General features: G+C 41.4%; 3 protein-coding genes across 5 annotated transcripts in view; 1 reads left to right on the plus strand and 2 right to left on the minus strand.

Moving 5' to 3' along the window:
• The window catches only part of OTUD7A (OTU deubiquitinase 7A), a 140231-nt gene extending 130562 nt beyond the window's left edge, over positions 1-9669 (minus strand). The window contains exon 1 of the mRNA XM_030456739.1: positions 9604-9669. The gene's annotated coding sequence lies outside the window, so the exon portion shown is untranslated. The remainder of the gene's footprint in view (positions 1-9603) is intronic.
• On the plus strand, positions 8000-9613 carry GCNT3 (glucosaminyl (N-acetyl) transferase 3, mucin type). The gene has a single exon (XM_008504677.2). The coding sequence runs from the start codon at positions 8267-8269 to the stop codon at positions 9572-9574; it is 1308 nt and encodes a 435-aa protein (XP_008502899.1). The 5' UTR covers positions 8000-8266; the 3' UTR covers positions 9575-9613.
• A 4162-nt stretch (positions 9670-13831) lies between the features above and the next one.
• Positions 13832-18847, minus strand: GTF2A2 (general transcription factor IIA subunit 2). Of its 3 annotated transcripts, none has more exons than XM_030456879.1 (5): positions 18771-18847; positions 18126-18256; positions 17232-17336; positions 16186-16312; positions 13832-14599 (listed from the first exon to the last, which is right to left on the minus strand). In XM_030456879.1, the coding sequence occupies exons 2-5, from the start codon at positions 18195-18197 to the stop codon at positions 14574-14576; spliced, it is 330 nt and encodes a 109-aa protein (XP_030312739.1). In that variant the 5' UTR covers positions 18198-18256; positions 18771-18847; the 3' UTR covers positions 13832-14573. The 3 variants fall into 3 exon arrangements, with proteins under 3 accessions (XP_030312739.1, XP_030312741.1, XP_030312742.1); XM_030456881.1 differs by lacking the exon at positions 18771-18847 and adding an exon at positions 18689-18763; XM_030456882.1 differs by lacking the exon at positions 18771-18847 and adding an exon at positions 18616-18635.
• Positions 18848-19141: the final 294 nt, after the last annotated feature.

Here is a 19141-nt window from a genome sequence, read left to right on the forward strand (position 1 = left end):
AAACTTTTTTACAGTATCTTGGCAATCTTGATGAAGGAAGGGGGGAGCATGGTTTTAGTGGCAATTCCAGAAGCTCTTCTCTGAAGCAGTCACAACTAAGATGAAATTTTGCATGTTAAGAAATTAGTCTTACAAGCTAGCTCAGTTAGCCCATGTTACTTTTTAACTGAAAATATTCTATAGTGCTACCTCACTCTTCTGCAAGCTGCCTAATAACTAGAGATGCAAATACCTGTTAGAATATATATTCTTATTCCATTACCTAAAGACATTGGCTCTATAACTTTCAGTTGCTGTGACACAGTCCTGAGGTAAAGTGATAAATTGCTGCTCATGACAACAGCACAATTGTTTTAAATAGGTGGGTGAAATGACCTGGAAATATTGTTCATTGCTGGCATTAGATGGTATTAGAGACACCTAAAATACAGCACACATGGCTAATCACTGAAATTTTCTCTCATTCAACTATTTGGTCTATTCCAACAAGCAGAGTGAAGACACTACACTTTTTAGCTAATGACTGAGCACACTCGAACTAAGAGGTTCAGGTGTAAACTACTAAAATTATCCCTTTTCAAGTAAAATGCAAACCACCTGCTCCATTCTTCCTCTCCACCTGCCTTGAATTAAAAAGAGTTCTTAAGTTCATGTACCTCAGTTCAGATTTATTTTCACTGTTTGTGAGGGGTTGATGTTGACTGGATGCCAGGTGCCCACCACAGCCATCCTATTACTCCCCTCTTCATCCGGACAGGGGAGAGTAAATATAATAAAAGGCTGATGGGGCAAAATAAGGATAGGGAGATCACTCATTAATTACCACCACAGGCAAACCAGACTTGACTTTGAGGAAAAAAGTCAGGCTAATAAGAAATAAAATCTTAAAAACACCTTTTCCCACCCCCTCCTTCTTCTGAGCTTAACTGTATCTGTGATTTTCTCTACTTCCTCAGTGCCAGTGGTGCAGGGGCATGGGGGTCACAGTCAATTCATCACATATTATCTCTACTGCTCCTTTCCCCTCATGGGAAGGACTCCTCTAAATCCTCCCATGCTCCAATGTGGGGGTCTCATCCTTGGGAGACAGTCCTCAAACTGTCCACAAACTTCTCCAACCTGAACCCTTCTCAGAAGTGCTGTCACCTGAGCTGGATAAACTCCCTGCCCAAAGTATTCTTATCCAGCCATGGGGTAATCAAAGGCAATCATATGAACTGTTGCTCTAACACATTCAGGTGTGTTTCTGGGCTGCTATACTCACATGAAAAAAAAATTACCACAGAGAAGCTTTGGACAGAATCTGTATATTAGGCTTCACTCTGTGTATACATAGTATGATGTCAGACTCTGCATTCCTGACTAAAGAAGACTGCACAGAACATTGATAAATTAATGCAGTTCTACCACAGAAGAAAAACACCTCTGTTCAGAATACAACTTAAAAAAACTACCAGAAAGGTAAGAAACAAAAGTTGCTACCTGCACAAAAATCTTAAAAGCATAAAACTCTCAGTAGCTCTTCTCAGAAAGTCCTTAATCTTTAAGAAATCTTCCATAGGTTACTTATCATGGGTTATCCATTATGAGACACGTACAAAAACAATTTTTTTTTTGTTCTTTATTCCTAGTTCCATGAACTCTTCTATCATCTAACTAGGAGTTTTGTTTGCTGTTTTGTTTTTACTTGCCATGCTGTATGAAACAATCCTTTTCCAGAAACAATGAAGCATGAGCTAATGTATTTATTAGCCCCAGTATCACTGTGTTTCCTTTGTGTTACATCCTTCAAGTAAAATCAGGTTCTTTTCTCAGGACAGTCACATTTCCAGTGTTGGACACCACAGGCAGAAACAATGTCAGTTTTGAGTGGTTTAAAGGAATTTTTTTTTAAAACACCTTTGCCAATGTTGATCCCGTCATTTGCCTGTCTCTTCATCAACTTGCATAAGGTGAGTAATGCTTTACCCTCCTATTTTGCAGTACTCTACAATAGATGATTTAGGAAACTCATTATGGCTTTTAGCAGAGCTCAGCTTTTGTGTAAAACATCAGGTAATGATAACTAACATCCTGCTGACTACATGTCAGTTCTGACACACTGCTTAAGTTTTCTTCAAAGTCATACTGCTGCTCCATACAGTCCAGCTATTTTCCCTGGATAAAAGCAGAAACACTTCTCCACTCCAGTAAGATTTCCACAGAGACAGAACATCAGATCAATAAGCCTGCAACTGGGAGGTGATTAGCATCAAGCAGTGTTCAGTTACAGAACAGTGACTGCTAAACATGCTAAAAATATATATAATTATGTGGATGCAGTGTTAGCAGCTTGCAAAGATACAAGCCAACCCTTATGGACTACAGGACTGAGCCACATATTACAGTTGCAATTAAACTGAAACAAAACCAAAGATAAAGTTTGTAATCACATAGTTTTCAATTTCAAACAGTAAAGCCTGCATAAAACCATATTAATCACATCAAAATTTTACAGATAAAGTGTAACATAATACATACATATTTGCATATGGCTTGTTATATTTATTCTGAAATCTCAGGACTTCCTTGTTCAATCCTATGGGAAAGTAAGATCTACCGAAGACTGCCACAAAAAGAACACTGAACTTCTGATCTCTGAAGATACACATTGGGAAGGTTTGAATAACATTTCCAAATGTTTATGGTTGTAAAACTGTTGAAAAATCTTAAACATATAACTTATATGTGATTATCTGATCTTTACATAACTATCACAATACCAGCACAATCAGTAAAAAGAAGGTCTGAAGGGCCAGTAAGATATAAATCTAATTTCTTGTCAGCACAGTTCAAGGGAATTATTCATTTCTTTAATCAACATATCTCAAGAAAAGATTTTTTGGAAAATATGCATTTCTACTTGACATAAATAAGCAAAATTCCCTATGTGAACATACATGAAAAAAGCAGAATGTACCTCTTCAAAACAGAATACTGTATTTTAGCACAAGGTGTGTATATAACAGCAAATTATGTATAGAATATATTTAGCAACAATTTTACTTGAGTACAAGTGAGAGAATCACTGACTTCATTTGATACTTTATTACATAGCTATTAATTTTAAGAAAATCAGAGCCAGAACAAAGTATTCTTAGATGTGAACCTGCAAAATAATTTTACAGGCCTCTGGCCAGTAGATATTTCTCACATAACCAATCCATAATAACATTGTAAATAAACAGCAAGCTGATTCTCAATGGTTTTAGGTTACTTTTTATCTGTAAACCTGGATATTCACACACATCTTTGACATGGTAGCTATGACATATATCATCTTATAATGGTAAAATACACTAGGGGACACAAGAAGACTAGAGCCATCAGCCTCTTTATGCAAATGTGTGGCTAGCTGAGGGTGACAAGATGAAGGGAAAGACAAAAGCAAGGAAAAACAAAATCCCATACAAGCTTTTCCAAGTACCCTTTGAACGCTCTCTGCCATTCCATTAAGATAAGAGAAGCAATTAATTTACAAAGGTTAATCTACTGAGTACTACAGCTACTAGAAGCTGCCCCATGACCGACAGAAGAAGCTGAGCCAAGCAGTGAAGCTGGCAGTGCCTTTGTAAAAACACATTTCAGAAAAGGTAAAAATGAAAAAAAAAAAAAGAGAGAGAGCAGGAAGAGAGCTGTTGAGTAGCTGGTGGAGTGGAGAAAGCGTGGGAAACAATCTTGGAGACATCAAGGCCATTGAAGCAGGTGGTGCAGGATGTGTGTGCCCTGAAGGAAGCTGCAGCAGGTGCAGAGATGCCTGCACAGGAGAGTTTCTGGTAGAAACTGCTGCCTGTGGAAGAGCCACACTGGAGCAGGTTTATCCTGAAAGACTGTAGTCTGCAGACAGGACTCACAGTGGACCAGTTTGTGAAAGAAAATCCATTGCTTTCTGATTACAATTAGGCCTCATGTACTTTGTTGTATTTAACTCTTCACTATCTTGATGACACATAAAAACCACAGCACTGTCAGAGACAAGGGTTAAATGACAGACCACATCACAATGCATGGTATGCCTCCAAATAGATCAGCAGGAAAAAGGCTCTCTTCCTCTTCTGAAAACCGAGATGATAAAAAAGGCAAAAAAATCACAGAATAAGAAAAAGAACAATGCCCAGAGAACTTAAAAATGGCATTATAGCTCAGAGGTAGAGTTCTTAAAAATGCCTACAGACTGATCAGTAACAGACTGATCAAATTCTAACTTTAAAAAATAAATAAATAAACCAAGCAAGCAAACAAAAAACCTACCAAACACAAACAATTATCAAACCACTTGAGATCAAGAAACTAAACCCAAAATTTTGAGCTCACCCAAGCAATGGAATATAACACATAAGTTTATTTTTTTTGTAGCAGGTATAAGCCTGGTCTCAGATATCTATTTGATTAGGTTAACAAAACATACTGCTTCTATGTATTTCTTGAAATTCACACTAAAGAAGCTGACAGTACATGCATGCATATATATATATATTATTTTCTTACAGATAGCGGTAGCCACCACATCAGGCTGATTCCTCCAAGTGAGTTCTGTTTGTCCCACTTTCTTAATGCTGCTTTCCCAGGGAAAACCCTGTTCCTAACTGTGTACAGGTGAACCCACTGAGACTGTTAGCCTTGCCATGACAATCTAAATTTCTAGCAGGTGCTTCACCAGGTGTGGCATCACCAGCAAACAATCACAAAGTAACCTTTTTTCCCTTTGAAGAAGCAAGCACAATGTTTCTTCTCTGCTCTTCAGTGCACTTACATGAACCACAACCTAAAAATTACACAATTAGGCAATTAATAACAGGTCACCTTGTGATGATTCCTTTTATTCCTAAACAGGAATGAACAGGAGAATTCTGGAAATTAATAGAAACACAAGTCTGTTTTACCACAGAACAGTGATACTTAAGCCACAGCCATCACTGCCAGACACCTAAACTCCTCCCTATGCCATTCTGTCACCATTTCCAGTACACCACCATTTGGCATCTCTATGCCATTCCCTCACCACTTTATTAAGTTATGGTCTGTTGTACATTTCTGCAAAAAGGCAGCATACCACAAGAATCTTCATTATGTAATATCTCACAAATAGTGTTCTGCAAGATGATCTAAACATGATCAATCAACTCTCTTATGGTGCAAACTACTGTTGTATCTCCAAAGTATCAATTTCTTTATGTAAGTAATCAAGTGCCTGCTGCTTACCCTGTAGACAGTGCTTGACTCTAGTATCCTTGTGGTAGGACAGTTATTTATACACTCAGTTTGAAAGAGAGAATTTTAGTATTCACTGAGACATTCATGATCATTATACAAAGTCACAGGCAGTTATGTGAGCCCGCGATGTGTCTTTTGGAAGTTACAGTTACACATAAGAATATCAATATTAACTGTTTTTAAGATATTTCAGTCAGTATAGGCTTCACTTCAGCCTCCACTTCAAGCACTTCAGACTACTTGGTCTCCTGAACTTTTTTTAACTTGAGATAAAAGCCTACACATAAGGAGCTATGTACTACAGAGATGATGTGTGGCCCTAAGTCCACACTGCTAGCCATAGAAGTCTCCAGAAGTCTCAAGTTTCTTGCACTAAACAAGATCAAAATTATAATAATAAGCAACAAACTTCTTCCAAAGAAGTTTCATGTTGATGAATCTATGACTATATTACAGAACACTGACAAATTAATCCAAAGAAATTTATTTTCTTACTCAGTATTGGGCTTTCCTTGAAAAAACATTTACTGTCAGATAAAGTTATCAACAAAGATAACTTTTCCAAAAATAATTTTCTATGTGGCTGATATCCATCAATGTGTATGACAGCATTTTAAAGCAGCATATTAGTCCTACAATCTACTCTCTCTCTGTCCATGCATATGACTTCTGCCACCAGGCAACATAAATTAAAATACAGCAGCAATCTGCTGTCATTTCACACTGTTTTGAGGTGCTAGGTGGGTTGGGGTATTCTTTTAGCTTTTGGCACTTTTCAGAGACAGAATACACTGTTGGATTTGAAAGTACAGCTGCGAACACTGAAAACACATTTTTCAAGGCTCAGGTTAGACTTCATAGTTGTTGACTCTCAACAAAGAATTATGGATGGTAAAAATGTGATTAAAGAGTTAGTTTCTTTTCAAACTCCTGAAAAACACCTTTGAGAAAAACACCATTGTATTTCATAGAATCACAAAACCTGCTGAGTTGGAAGGGATGCATCAGGATCATCAAGTCCACCTCCTGTCCCTGTGCAGGGCAGCCCAAGAATCACACCATGTGCCTGAGAGAGTCAACCAAATGTCTCTTGAACTCAGGCAGGTTTGGTGCTGTGACCACTTCCCTGGGGGTCATTTCTAAATCCCATCACCATAATTTTTGAAAGATTACTCAATAATACACACTACTGGAAATAACTGCAACCCATTTAAGAGCTCCCATGTGAAACCACCATGTTTTCAGCATTTCCTGTGGGACTGGGAATTTGCGGTTTCCTCCACCACACTATTACACAGCTCGACACATACAAAGCAGCTAAAACCTCAAAGTAGAAACAACTGTTCTTATAATGCTATACCATATGTAACACATGCACTTGTTTTCCAAGTCCACAAGCAGTGCCTGTATGAAAGAGGATTTCTGAGTATTGAAATCAACATAGAGGATCAATATAAAGACACTGCTTCAGAAAAGGAAAATCCCAAGAATACAAATCTTGACATTCCTACATACAATACTGCAAGGATACAGTCCAGCAGAGGTGACCTGGAGGGGAAGAGCTGCTTGGAAGTGCAAAAGATGCACCCAGAGGATTATTATTTTCCTACAATGAGAGTTTCTCAGAAAACCCCTTTCCTCGGATGCTTTGACATTGTCCAGGTGAACAAGCTCTGTAGGGCAAGCTGAACATTGCTTAGAAACAAATTTTAGTGCATATATAAATGGGTTTAGTTACTTACTTGTACTGAGAAAGCAGCTGGCCCATCTAGTTTACATACACAAGCCTTTTTCCCCCCATGTTTCTTCCAGGCACATTCATTTTGGTACTTGCCACAGGCAACGTGACAGCTGGGTATATAGGAATACTGTATGTATATCATCATTACCATCCATAATGCCCATTAGAATATCTGAACCACGGATGTCTAAGACAATTATTTACTGAACTGAACAAAATTAATAATGCAACAAACACGCTCAGTTGTGAAACTGCAGAAGTAACTGCTGCTGGCTTCTAAAACCTGCACAGAACAACACTTAAACCAACTGTCCTCAGTCCAGTTGCAGGTTACCTGTGTATTTGGTTCATTGATACATCTGAAGAACGAAAAAAAAAGTACTGTTTGTTTTCATGTTGGAAACCTTCCCCCTTAGAAATTTTGCCTCATCACTGAAACTGTTAAAACTGGACCTTGTTTTTACAAACTTGGTACCAAATATCATGTTTGGTTCAAACCACAGAGTGGTTCAAGATGACTGCAAAAGCAAGGAGACATTACTTACTCAGAGTACAGGGCACATTTTAGTTCCTGGTAGTTGTTCCTCTTTTTCTGTAAAGTAATCCTTAGCCAGGAGGTCCTGACCAATATTCTCCACCAATATTCTCTCATCCTTTAAGCGGTCTCTCTGCTTCCACTGGAGAAGCAGAGATTCCACTTCGACCAGTTGTTCAGCATCTTTTGCAATAATCCTTCATTAAAGTTCAAAATGCTCCAGGCCAGCAAAAAACATTCTGCAGCTGGGCTTCTGGACTACAGAGCTATTGCTGTCACTTCCTTAACCTCTATGTTGAAATGATCATAACACCAGAAAAGCAGGTTAGATCCCAAAGCCATCTAATAAACTATTTTTTGTAAGTGTATTATATGAGGTTACATACTACAGGAATTTTCCTTGTGTTACACACTGGACAGGGGTAAGATAAAATATTTTTTTTTAATCAGACACGCAAGATACACCACCACCTCCAGGGCTGACAAAACCAAACCCAGTCATATCACAGGGAGGGAGGAGACTTCCTTTACTCACCCATTAATCACCTGCAGTTATGCTGAGCTCGCCCTGCCACTATTACACCACTACCCAGGAAGCAGGCACCGGGGCTGCCAGGTTACTCCCAGCACGGCACCAGCTTCAGCAACCTCCATCAAGTCCATCTGAGAGCCAAGACTGAGCCTGGTGGAAGCCGGTCAGCTGTGGGCTGGGGTGCACGTGGTGGGGCAGCAGCACCATGCGGCTGTGCGAGAGGAGCCCCATGTCAGGGCGGCGGCGGTGCGCGTTGCTGCTCGGCTCCCTGCTGCTGGCTGCTGCCCTGGCCCTGCGCAGCGCCACGCGGCCCTGCCCCGACACCCACCTGGACGCTGCCACCCAACCCCGCTGCCGCCAGCTCCTCTACCAAGTGCTGGAGCTCTCCCCCGGCAGGAGGATCAACTGCTCAGGGATTGTCCACGGGGATGCAAAAGCCATCCAGGAGGCCCAGCTCAGCAACCTGGAGGTTGGGAAGAAGAAGGTTTCCCTGACACCTACAGACTACCTGAACATGACGAAGGACTGCAGCAACTTCAAGGAGACCCGGAGGTTCATCCAGTTCCCACTGAGCCAGGAAGAGGCAGAGTTCCCCATCGCCTACTCCATGGTCATCCACAACAAGATTGAGATGTTCGAGCGTCTCCTGCGGTCCATCTACACCCCACAGAACATCTACTGTGTCCACATTGACAACAAGTCTCCGTCTACCTTCCAGAAGGCTGTGAGGGCCATTGTGGCCTGCTTCCCCAATGTTTTTGTGGCCAGCCGCCTGGAAAAAGTGGTCTATGCCTCCTGGTCCCGACTGCAAGCTGACCTCAACTGCATGCAGGACCTGTTGCAGAGCCCTGTGCCGTGGCGCTACATCCTCAACACCTGTGGCACTGATTTCCCCATCAAGACCAATGCTGATATTGTCCGTGCCCTGAAGCTCCTACAGGGCCAGAACAGTATGGAGTCAGAGAAGCCCTCAGCCATCAAACAGGAGCGCTGGCACTACCATCACGAAGTGGGGGAGTCTATCTCACGGACAGCCACAGAGAAACTGCCACCACCCCACAACTCTCCCATGTTCACAGGCAACGCGTACATCGTGGTCTCACGGGCCTTTGTGCAGCACATCTTTGAGAACCCCACGGTGCAGCAGTTCCTTGAGTGGGCCAAGGACACCTACAGCCCCGACGAGCACGTCTGGGCCACCCTCAACCGCATGCCCGGTGTGCCAGGTGCCATGCCCCAGAATGACAAGTTCCATCTCTCGGACATGATTGCCTTGCCCCGTGTGGTCAAGTGGCAGTACATGGAGGGTGACACCAGCAAAGGTGCGCCCTACCCGCCCTGCACCGGCCAGCACCAGCGGGCGGTCTGCATCTACGGGGTGGGTGATGTGCCCTGGCTGCTCCAGCAGCACCAACTCTTGGCCAACAAGTTTGACCCCTTGGTGGACGATGCCGCCATACAGTGTCTCGAGGAGCACCTGCGCCACAGGGCCCTCTACGGCCGGGGACTCTGAGGGGAAGCTGCGGAGTCCCTCGCCAGCACCTGCTTTCTTCCGTAGGCGAGTCCAGACGCGACGCCTCGGGGGCCGCAGGAGGGGCTGGAGACCCGTGTCTGCGGCGAGACGGGCGCCGGCGCATTCTCCGCGCTGGCGGAGGGAGCTCGCCGCGGAACGGGCGGGTGGGCGCCTCGCGGCCCTTGAGGCGAAGGAGAAAGGGACTGCGCTTGGCGGGAAAGTGCTGCGCGCGGTCAGAGCCGCCGGGCGCGTGAGGTACCGAACTTGGTTCGGAAGGGCTGGGCCGGGGGCCGGAGCGAAATGGCCGGCGTGGAAAGGCGGGAGGTCTCCGCTTCCCCTCGGCCCTGCCTCCTCCCCTCCGCTGCGCTTCTCCCGCGCTTCTCTGTCCCCTCCCCGGGTTCTCCTCAGAGATGCCGTTAGGAGCGCGGCCTCCAGCGCGGCACCCCGGGCAGCTTTCCTGCAGTACGAATTCTGTGATGTCTGGTTCAGTTCATTTCTTAACAGTTTCTGAAACAAAACAAACCAAAAACCAACATGTAGGGCCCAGTCCCAGCAGATAATGTCTGCTGATTCCAGCAAATCTGAAAGCGTAACTAATTGGGCTTTTCCACAAAGCAGGCCACCTGCACCTGGCACTGCTCAGCTTAACACCTGGCACCTGCTTGTGTATCACTTTAAAGTTCATTTTTTGTCAATAGCCATTAGCAAAAAAACCCCATACATCTGTCAATAAAATCGAATATAATAAAACAGATGGCACTTGGGCATTCTGTATCCTGTAGTCCTCCTAGGCAGAGCCACTAAACCAGTTAACCTCTCCACACCCTGCTTCTCCATCTGTAAACACAGGGAAAGGAATGTTTATGTATTTAATGGTGATTAAACATCTTACTTTTTCTGTCCCTCCCCTGGAAAAGAGATTTTTGTGAGGAGTGCTCTCAGTAATGTAACTGGTATGTCCAGTATTGTATCTGGACTTTCAGATGAACAAAATCATCATCCAATTCATTTTCTTAAATTTCTAAAAGCTGAAAGATTTGGGAACTTTTGTATTTTACCCACATGTATTTTTCCCACTTTCTCACATTAAATACAGCTGCTTTCCATGGACCCTACAGCTTTTCATTACCTGTAATACTGAGGGATTGATTTCCTTGTCTTTGTACTAACAAAAATATCTTCAAGTAACCTTTTTGTCAGTTAACACACTCACCTTTATACATAAATCCACCAAGATTTCTCCAGTGGAAAATTAGCATTACACAAAGAGCATCTGAAGCAATTCAACAATGCCAGGCTACATGTAGATGAAATGATAACTGTGATCCCAAAGATCTTTAAAACACTGATTTAAATAGGATGAGAAGATGAAATAACTGATTTGAAAATATGTCATTGTGATTTAGTTAGATAATTTTAAATTAACTTGGATTAAAATACTAATTTTTAAAATGCAATGGTCATTTCACAGCAAACATTACAGGCAAAACTCACAACTACTGGCAAGAAAAAGCTCTCAAACATAAAACCCCAACATATCATTGGACATTTGTTTATTCAAAAAAGGGAATTAAAGCAATAGTCTATGTTCACTACATTTCCTCTTCCAAAGATAGCAGAAACGTCAGATTTGTGAGTGCAGACACGTCAGAGAAATGATACAAAAAAAAAAACAAACAAAAAAACCCGTTTCCTTAAAATACAAATTTCAAGTACAAGATTAGAGAGAATCAGAGAGATCTCAAAGTATCTTAGCAATAGGCTAGCTAGCATCTTAGAAAACTGGCAACAGGGCAAAGAGGAAGAATGTAACTTGCCCAAGCTAGTTGCTAAACTGAAAAAGAAATAATCTTTGAATAAGAGTAGGACAAGCTGTAGCCCAAAGTAACACTGGCAAATCAGAGTATAGAATCACCTCCTAAAAACAGGTTAAACCCCAGATTAACTTCATCAGTAAAAATTGGACGTTGTCATATCAGAAATATTAGTGTTAACTTTGTCTGGCACTTCTGTCCACAATCATTAACTAACAGCCTGAACTTTAAACAAACCATCATCTCTCAAAGGAGGAAATATGTTGTAAATTCCCATTGGCCTTTCAAGACACTCAGAGGAAGATGAAATTGTCAAATCTAGTAACAGATTTTAACTCAACTCACTTTTATTTGTATTTTATTTCCGAGAGCTGAAACTGGCATAATACATATTTACACAGTGGTTCCATGAACAGCTTTTCTTAATTCTAATTAGGAGGGTCTATTCCCTTATTGCTTTGCATTTCTTTTATACTCTATATTGTAATCTCTGAATTGCCCTGTAATAAAAAGATTAATTTATTGAAATACATTTAGAGAAAAACAGGTAATTATCTCTCAACTAGAAGCAAATCAGTAAAGTATTTGCAGTCATTTTGGTAAGGTTGTTGTCCTTCTGGTTGCAACAGCAGTAACCATGAAACATTAACTGGACTTTCAATGAACAATTTTCCACTTCCTTAGAAGGTGCAGACTCCTTTAGTACAACGTGAAAACTAAATATTAATACATCTGTAACATACTATCTACTGAGCCATAGTAACTAATTTATACAGTAAAATTATCTTTAAGCAAAGCTATTTTCCTAACCAAGATAACCCTTTAGATTACAGTGAAGGAAAAGTCCATATTGCACAGTACAGTCTTATTAAAATTAAAAGGCATTTTACAACATCTCTATTTTTCTTTATTTTGCCCCAGAAATTTTGAGTTCAGAATAGCAAAACCAAGTCCCTAACACCTTAACTGGAATAATGCCTCATAAGCTGCTGAGATCTTTCAAAGCAGGTATCTGTGTTATAACTAACTCTCATCTACCTCACTGTACCCAGTCATTGTGTGTACATAATGACCCTGATTAAACTTGTCTTACGGGATTTCATCACAAATTCTTCCTGCTCAGTACTTGCCTTTAGTTTGTGTCTTTGTGATAACATTTAGTCAGGCACTGACACCCCTGACTGCTCCAACAGCTTCCTTCAGTGCAAACAGCTTACCTCAGTTCACATCCTGGTTTGTGCACTTATGAAATTCACAAAATCCTTTTCCATGGAAGCCACATTAAACATAGGCAGTCACCCACAGCCACTTCTGTATTGATATTTATTTCCTTCTCTCAATTTTCTTCTATTTAATTTCTGCTCAACGTCAAGGTGCAAAAGTATCTTTTACTTTCTCTGTTTTACCTATAGGTGGAAGCAACTGTGACCTTTCTGAGGAAAATCACCAAGAAACCAAATAAATTAATCAGTCCATAACACATGCAAGGAAGAACCAAATAGCAGCAAGCGTACTGATGCTGTAGCAAGTGAGATGGTTTTGTCTTCCCTTGGATATTAAAATAGCTTAGCATAACAAAAATGCAGTTAACAATTTTTTAGGTCTAAGTTCAACAATTCTTTCAAGACCACAAGGCACATTAATCATATGAGCATGAAGGAATTAGCACAAATTTAAACACAAAAAGTAGAAAATGGCAAAAAAATCATGGAGAAGCAAGCAATAAAACTCCCTTATTCTTCCCTTCAGTTCTTATTTTCATTTGGTAACTTCTCACCTGTTTGGCATGAAAGGCCTTCTCAGACTGTCTTGAGGAAAGAAATCTTTAGATTACAGAAGCATATGCAATGACTGCCCACTTGTTCCTGATAATTGGCTTGTCTGTTTCACCTAAAATATTCCTTTCCCCATTTCTGCATGCTTTCTAACCTTTCACAGACTAAATTACAGAGATTCCCTGAGCACATGGTCCCTTCATTATCACTGCCCAGGAATAGATTGCTTCCTGTCCCAAAACACTCCAGTTGTTTTAAAAATCTTTTTTAAAAAACATGTACAATGTTTTAAAACATGTACTAAAGAACATGTACTAAAAACATGTACTAAAAACACGTACTAAAAAATGTACAACAGGCATTAGTTTGTACATTTCTTTTAAGATTACATTGCTAGCAAAAAAAAACACCTTACACTAGTTCAGAAGCTTCTCATCAACCAACAATCCCCAAGATTTAGACTGATCTGAAAACACTGACCCCCAATTTTTCTTCTGTAGACATTCCAGTTTCTAGTGGTGTGTAAGTAGCCTACTGTAAAAAAAAAATGTCTGTGACCCTGCTGAGGCAGGTAGCATTCCTATAACCACACTGCTGTTAAGTCAGACAAACAAGCTGTCAGTATATTATATTGATATTCCTAGTAAATAAAGTACTTTAAGGGTTTCTTGATTTTAGTTATTTATTGGACGGTTTAAGTCTTCAAAAAAGAACAAGGTTACCCATTTGCTATCTAAAAATTCATAATTCCTTCACTGAAATCCTACTGGCCAGGTGTTCAATTAAATGCATTCCATATAACTACAAAAAATCAGACAAATATTAAAACAAGCAGTACTAACATTTGTTGAGAATGCGGGACAATCTTGCAAGACCCAGTGTCACCATTTCATTTTGATTAGCTGTGCAATAACTTTGAGCTAATGTACAATTCTTGTAAAGTACAATTCTTGTACTACTAATCAATACAAACATACTCAGAACCTTGTGACTGAGACCTCTGAATTTACAACCTTACTCTAAACACACTTAAGGCAGTACTAGGAAAACACACTATCAATGTTCAAGTTTTCCAATGATCACTCATTCACAAGTTCTTAAATAAAAGTTTATTACAGAAATTATTTTGAAGAAAAAAGGCAACAGTATCTGTTGTAAAAAACAAAACAAAAAACCTCAAACAAACAAAAAATCAAACAAAAAAACCATTGTATTCATGCCCTATAAGGTGAACTGAAGAAATGCTACAGATTATTTCTTCTGCTGTCATTCCATGACACTTTGTAGTACATACAGATTAACTCCCATCTGCATCACAAGAATTAAGTATAAACACAGTCCCTTTCTGTGCTTCTCTCCAGAAAGTGCTGCATATTAACAGAAAATATTGCAGACAAACCACACTTCCATTCATTCTGCAGTATTGGAACCAGTGTCTAGGAAAGAAAAAAAAAAAAAAGTGTCAGTAATACATTGCCCCACTACAGCAGAGTATAAATTAAAGAGAACCAATACCACTTTGTAATCCTTTCCTCAAACTCAAAAGCCTCCCCCCAAGCATTTGAGAACATATTCTGTACTTATCCAAACTCCAGTTAACAACAGTGAAAAGAGCCAGCACAAAACTTCAAGGTTGGACACACACACCTTTGACTATTAAGGCATTAAAAGGCAAGAAGCTTTGCTCTACCTTGTAGTGATAACACAAACACTTTTTTGCAGGCAGCCACAAGCAAATCTGGCTAAATGACATGATGTACTAAAGAGAAAGGGGTTGCACATCCAGTAACTTGAGTTCCTATAGAGTGTGGTCTATAGTTGAATTTGCATTTTGAAATAGATGCAAGAATAAGCATGATCTTCAGAAAACAACTGAGAGCAATTCTCTGTTCTGAACTTTTCTAAGAAGCGTCAACCAACACCAGTGCAATTTCTGGTACTACTACCATTACTGCTTCTGTATTCTTAAGAGCTATGGAAAAAATACCTAATTTGGATATGGATTTGGTTTACTACGTTCCTCTAGCAAGGCAACTTCTTGTGGGGAAAAAACGCTGTAACATTAACAGCAACTTTCAGTTATCCAGTTCTGGATATCACAATTAAAAAAAATAAATACTTGGAAAGTAAAGTTTCCTCTACTAGCTTTAATAAGCAACAGAGTAGGGTCATATGCTTGGCCAATACCAGAAGCTGACCAAACAATTTAGGACTACAGCTTGAAGTGACCACTACAATCATGCCAGGGTCAGGAAGCCATGAAGGCTTTTGAGGTCTAGGATACATTTAAATAATGCTTCTTCCATTCTCAGTTCTTCCTTCTAGCATCACTCCTTTAGTGATGAAACAGATGGCACCACTTGACACACCTTTAGTGATACTCTGCCACATGGATAGTTTTAGAAGTTACAAACCACAAAAGTCACTAAATAAGTTTTTCCAGTAAAGAATTTCAAGGAATATTAACAGAAGTAATGAAGTCAAGCAGATATTCAACATAAACTCCTGTAAGCAGTACACATTCAGTAGGCCTCTTGAGCAATATATAAATCTTATGATTTTCAAATGCCAGCATAAGGTTTTCATGCACCTGGGTCCCCCTGCTATCAACTCCAGCAAAAACCTGCTTTGGCAGCTGTCTCAATTGCTTGCTCAGGCTGATGAAGAACTTCCAGAATTCAATAAAACAGGGTGCTGTTCTAACACACAGGTTCACATTTAAAAAAAAATCACCACACAGAAATTCAATTAAGATTACTTTCAACATACTAAATGTTGTAGTAGTATGTGGTTCCCAATGACGGGTGCACAGCAGTCTCCAGCATGTCCCTACTTTGGTGCTTATGAGTTGGGAAACAGCTTGCTTTTGTTTAATTTCTCATCATACATAAAAGAGAATGCAGAGCCCTACTTCTGACTGAATAATACAATCAATCCAGCTTTAATAAGACATTCGGTCACAGCTTTCTATAAACTATCAAGTCTTGTGTCTCAGCTTATTTACATCATATTCCATACTTACTTTTTCCATCACATGCTACGATTTTCACTTTGTCCACTTTCACAAGTTCAGTTACCTCCCTAAATTCAACATCATTCAGTACAAATGTCCATACGTTGTCACAGAACCTGTATGTATTCAGAGACCCCTATTAAAAGAAAAGAGATTTTCTGTAGGAGGCATCTCAAAAGTAACAGAAAATATGATGTTTACTATCTACTGAACTATATACCTGCTAGAACTAAGTTTGACATAAAGCCAACAGTGAATCTGGGAGGATACAAACTTGGCAGCCACCAGTTCTGAGGAAAACTGTAGTTTAAATGCCCTCCAGTGGTGGAAATTTTCAAGCCCAGGCAGCGACATGGTTGATCCAAGGGGAAGCTTCACAGGTATACTAAGAAGTTTTGTAACTTTTGTCATGTGTATAAAGGAATAATATCCGAAGGTTTCTTAAAACATGCCATAACAAAAATCAGTTACAGCAGTGACCATAACAAGATGTGAATTCTATAACTGTTTACATTACTTAAGAGTTTAAATAAAAAAAAATCATTACAAAACTGACCTATGTGACAAAGAATGCTACTCTTGTGTTTGATACATTACTGAGAATGATGCTATGTAAATCTTTTGGCCTTTATCTTCACATATTTTAAACTAAAATTGAACTTGAGCTCCAAGTCCCTTTTTTTTTTAATTTATCCACATTCCAAACAGTTTTCTATACCATGTTATATACAAAGAAAGTTAAGGGTGGTAGAGAAAATAAGTGATGTTCTTTTTAATAGAGAATGGCAATGCTACCCATTAGCATTTCCCTCTTCCACTGTTTTCATCCATTCACCAAATGTGTTTCTAATCTGTGCATTCTTTCAAAAGATCTCTGGCAGAATAAAAAAGATACCAAGCCTTCCAATTGCATGCAGAATATACAATTCACAGTCATTATTTCAGAATCAAAATTGACCTTCAAAAGTTTTTGCTTAGAACACACAGCTCATAACAATACTGCATCAATAGCTATTTACTGTACCTCATTAAAAGCTTTTATATAGTTATCTTACCCTGAAATTAACTCTGTTCCTGACTCGTTGTGCCAGTGCCAAATTTATAGCTTTATCAAACTGAAGAAGCACCTGAAGGGCCAGCTGAGGCGTGATTTGCTGGGACTACAGTATAAAAGAAAAAAGGTTTCAGTCGTTTCAAAGTAAACTCAAAAATACAATACAAATTTAAAACTTGAGAATAAAGCTAACATGGAGCAGACAGATCTCTAGAAGAAAAGTTTACACCAGTATTACATTCCTGTCTGTACTTCCTTTTTCATATTCTAGCTGTGAGAAAAGAAACAATGTGCCAACGTGACATTCTTGTGCTACACAAAGATTTCAACTGATACATACTCTTCAGAAGCAACCAGGAGACCTGCAAATCGATTACAGTGTTCCAGATTAATCTGACTGTTCATTTACTGGGCCATGCAACAGGGAATTTTTCTACTTACATAAAACATTTTCTTTTATCTAGAATATTGAGGAAAAGACTTCCCAGACACAAAGAAACTAAAAGCTGTTGATTTCAATCAGTAAGTTTCCCACACGTTCATCGAATCATAGAATGGGCTGAGTTGGAAGGGAACTCAGAGATCACCAAGTCCAACCCTTGATCCACTACTGCTGCAATTACCAGACCATGGCACTGAGTGCCACATCCAGTCTCTTTTTAAATATCTCCAGGGATGAAGAATCCACTACTTCCCTGGGCAGCCCATTCCAATGCCTGATCACCCTCTCGGTAAAGAAATTCCTTCTAATATCAAACCTAAACCTCCCCTGGCACAACTTAAGACCGTGCCCTCTTGTCTTGTAAGTACCCTGATACTGCAACCACGAACCCGATTTAATAAGTAACCTCTCATTTTATGAGTTTATCGCCCAGGCCCCAAGCCCCACACGTACCTGTATGAGCTCATCCAGACTCTCCTGCAGACTGTTCCCCAGCGTGGTGTTCCTGTACAGCTGATACGCCATGGTTTACCGAGACGGGATGGACACCATCCACGACTCTGGACGCCTGCTGTGTCCTCGCTCTCGTAAAAATAAATAAACAAATAAATAAAATTCTAGAAGACCCCTCAGCGCTCTTAATGCACAAGGCACAGAAAGAACAAGTAAGATTTCAGCGATGGTTCCGCCAGCACTGAGGGGCGGCCCGGGGCGCTCCGGAGCACCAGGCCCCGCCGGCCGGGCCGACACCCACCGCGCTTTGTGCCCCATGGCCGCGGCGCGCCGGGTGCGGGTCGGCTTCGTTCGCCGCCCAGACGGCTTCACACCAGTGCCCGTGCCACCCCCCCCCCCCCCCAGGGACAGCCCTCAGGGAACTTCAGGAAAGCGCTGGGGACAGAGCAGCCCCCGCGTCCCGCCCCCTCCAGCCCCGCAGCGCGCCGACCCCATCGCCTCCCTATGCCGCCCGCGGTCCCGGGGGAAGGTGCCGTTGGCCGCTCCCCAGACACGGTCGCCACCCCCGCCTGCAGCGGGAGCCGCGCGGGCAGCCCGGGGCTCGGATCCCGCTGAGGCAGCCCCCTCCGACGGCCCCAGCCTCACCCGCTCCGGCGGCAGGAAGAGGTAGCGGCCCCGCCGCCGCCCCGTGCGCCGGAAGCGGAACTGCGAGCGATGGAGCGGGCCCGCCCTCTGCCCGCCTGACCGCCGCGGATGGAGGCCCAGGGGCGGGGCGCGGCTCCCGCCGGGGGGGAGCGGAGCTCCGGGACGGCTCTGCCCGGCCGGGGAAGCGGCGAGGGGCCGAAGCAGGGCAGCTGCCGCCTCAGCCCTTCAATGATGAGCTACAGCTGCAAGGGATTACAAGTTCACCTTTGTAAAATTACGAAGTACAGAACAGTTCAAATGGCTGCAGTTGAAGATTCCAGTTTGTTTTGCCTATTGGTGAGACTGAAATAACCCGTTTTCCACCGTATTCC

Source organism: Calypte anna, chromosome 10, assembly GCF_003957555.1.
Source record: "Calypte anna isolate BGI_N300 chromosome 10, bCalAnn1_v1.p, whole genome shotgun sequence".
Lineage (NCBI taxonomy): Eukaryota > Metazoa > Chordata > Aves > Apodiformes > Trochilidae > Calypte > Calypte anna.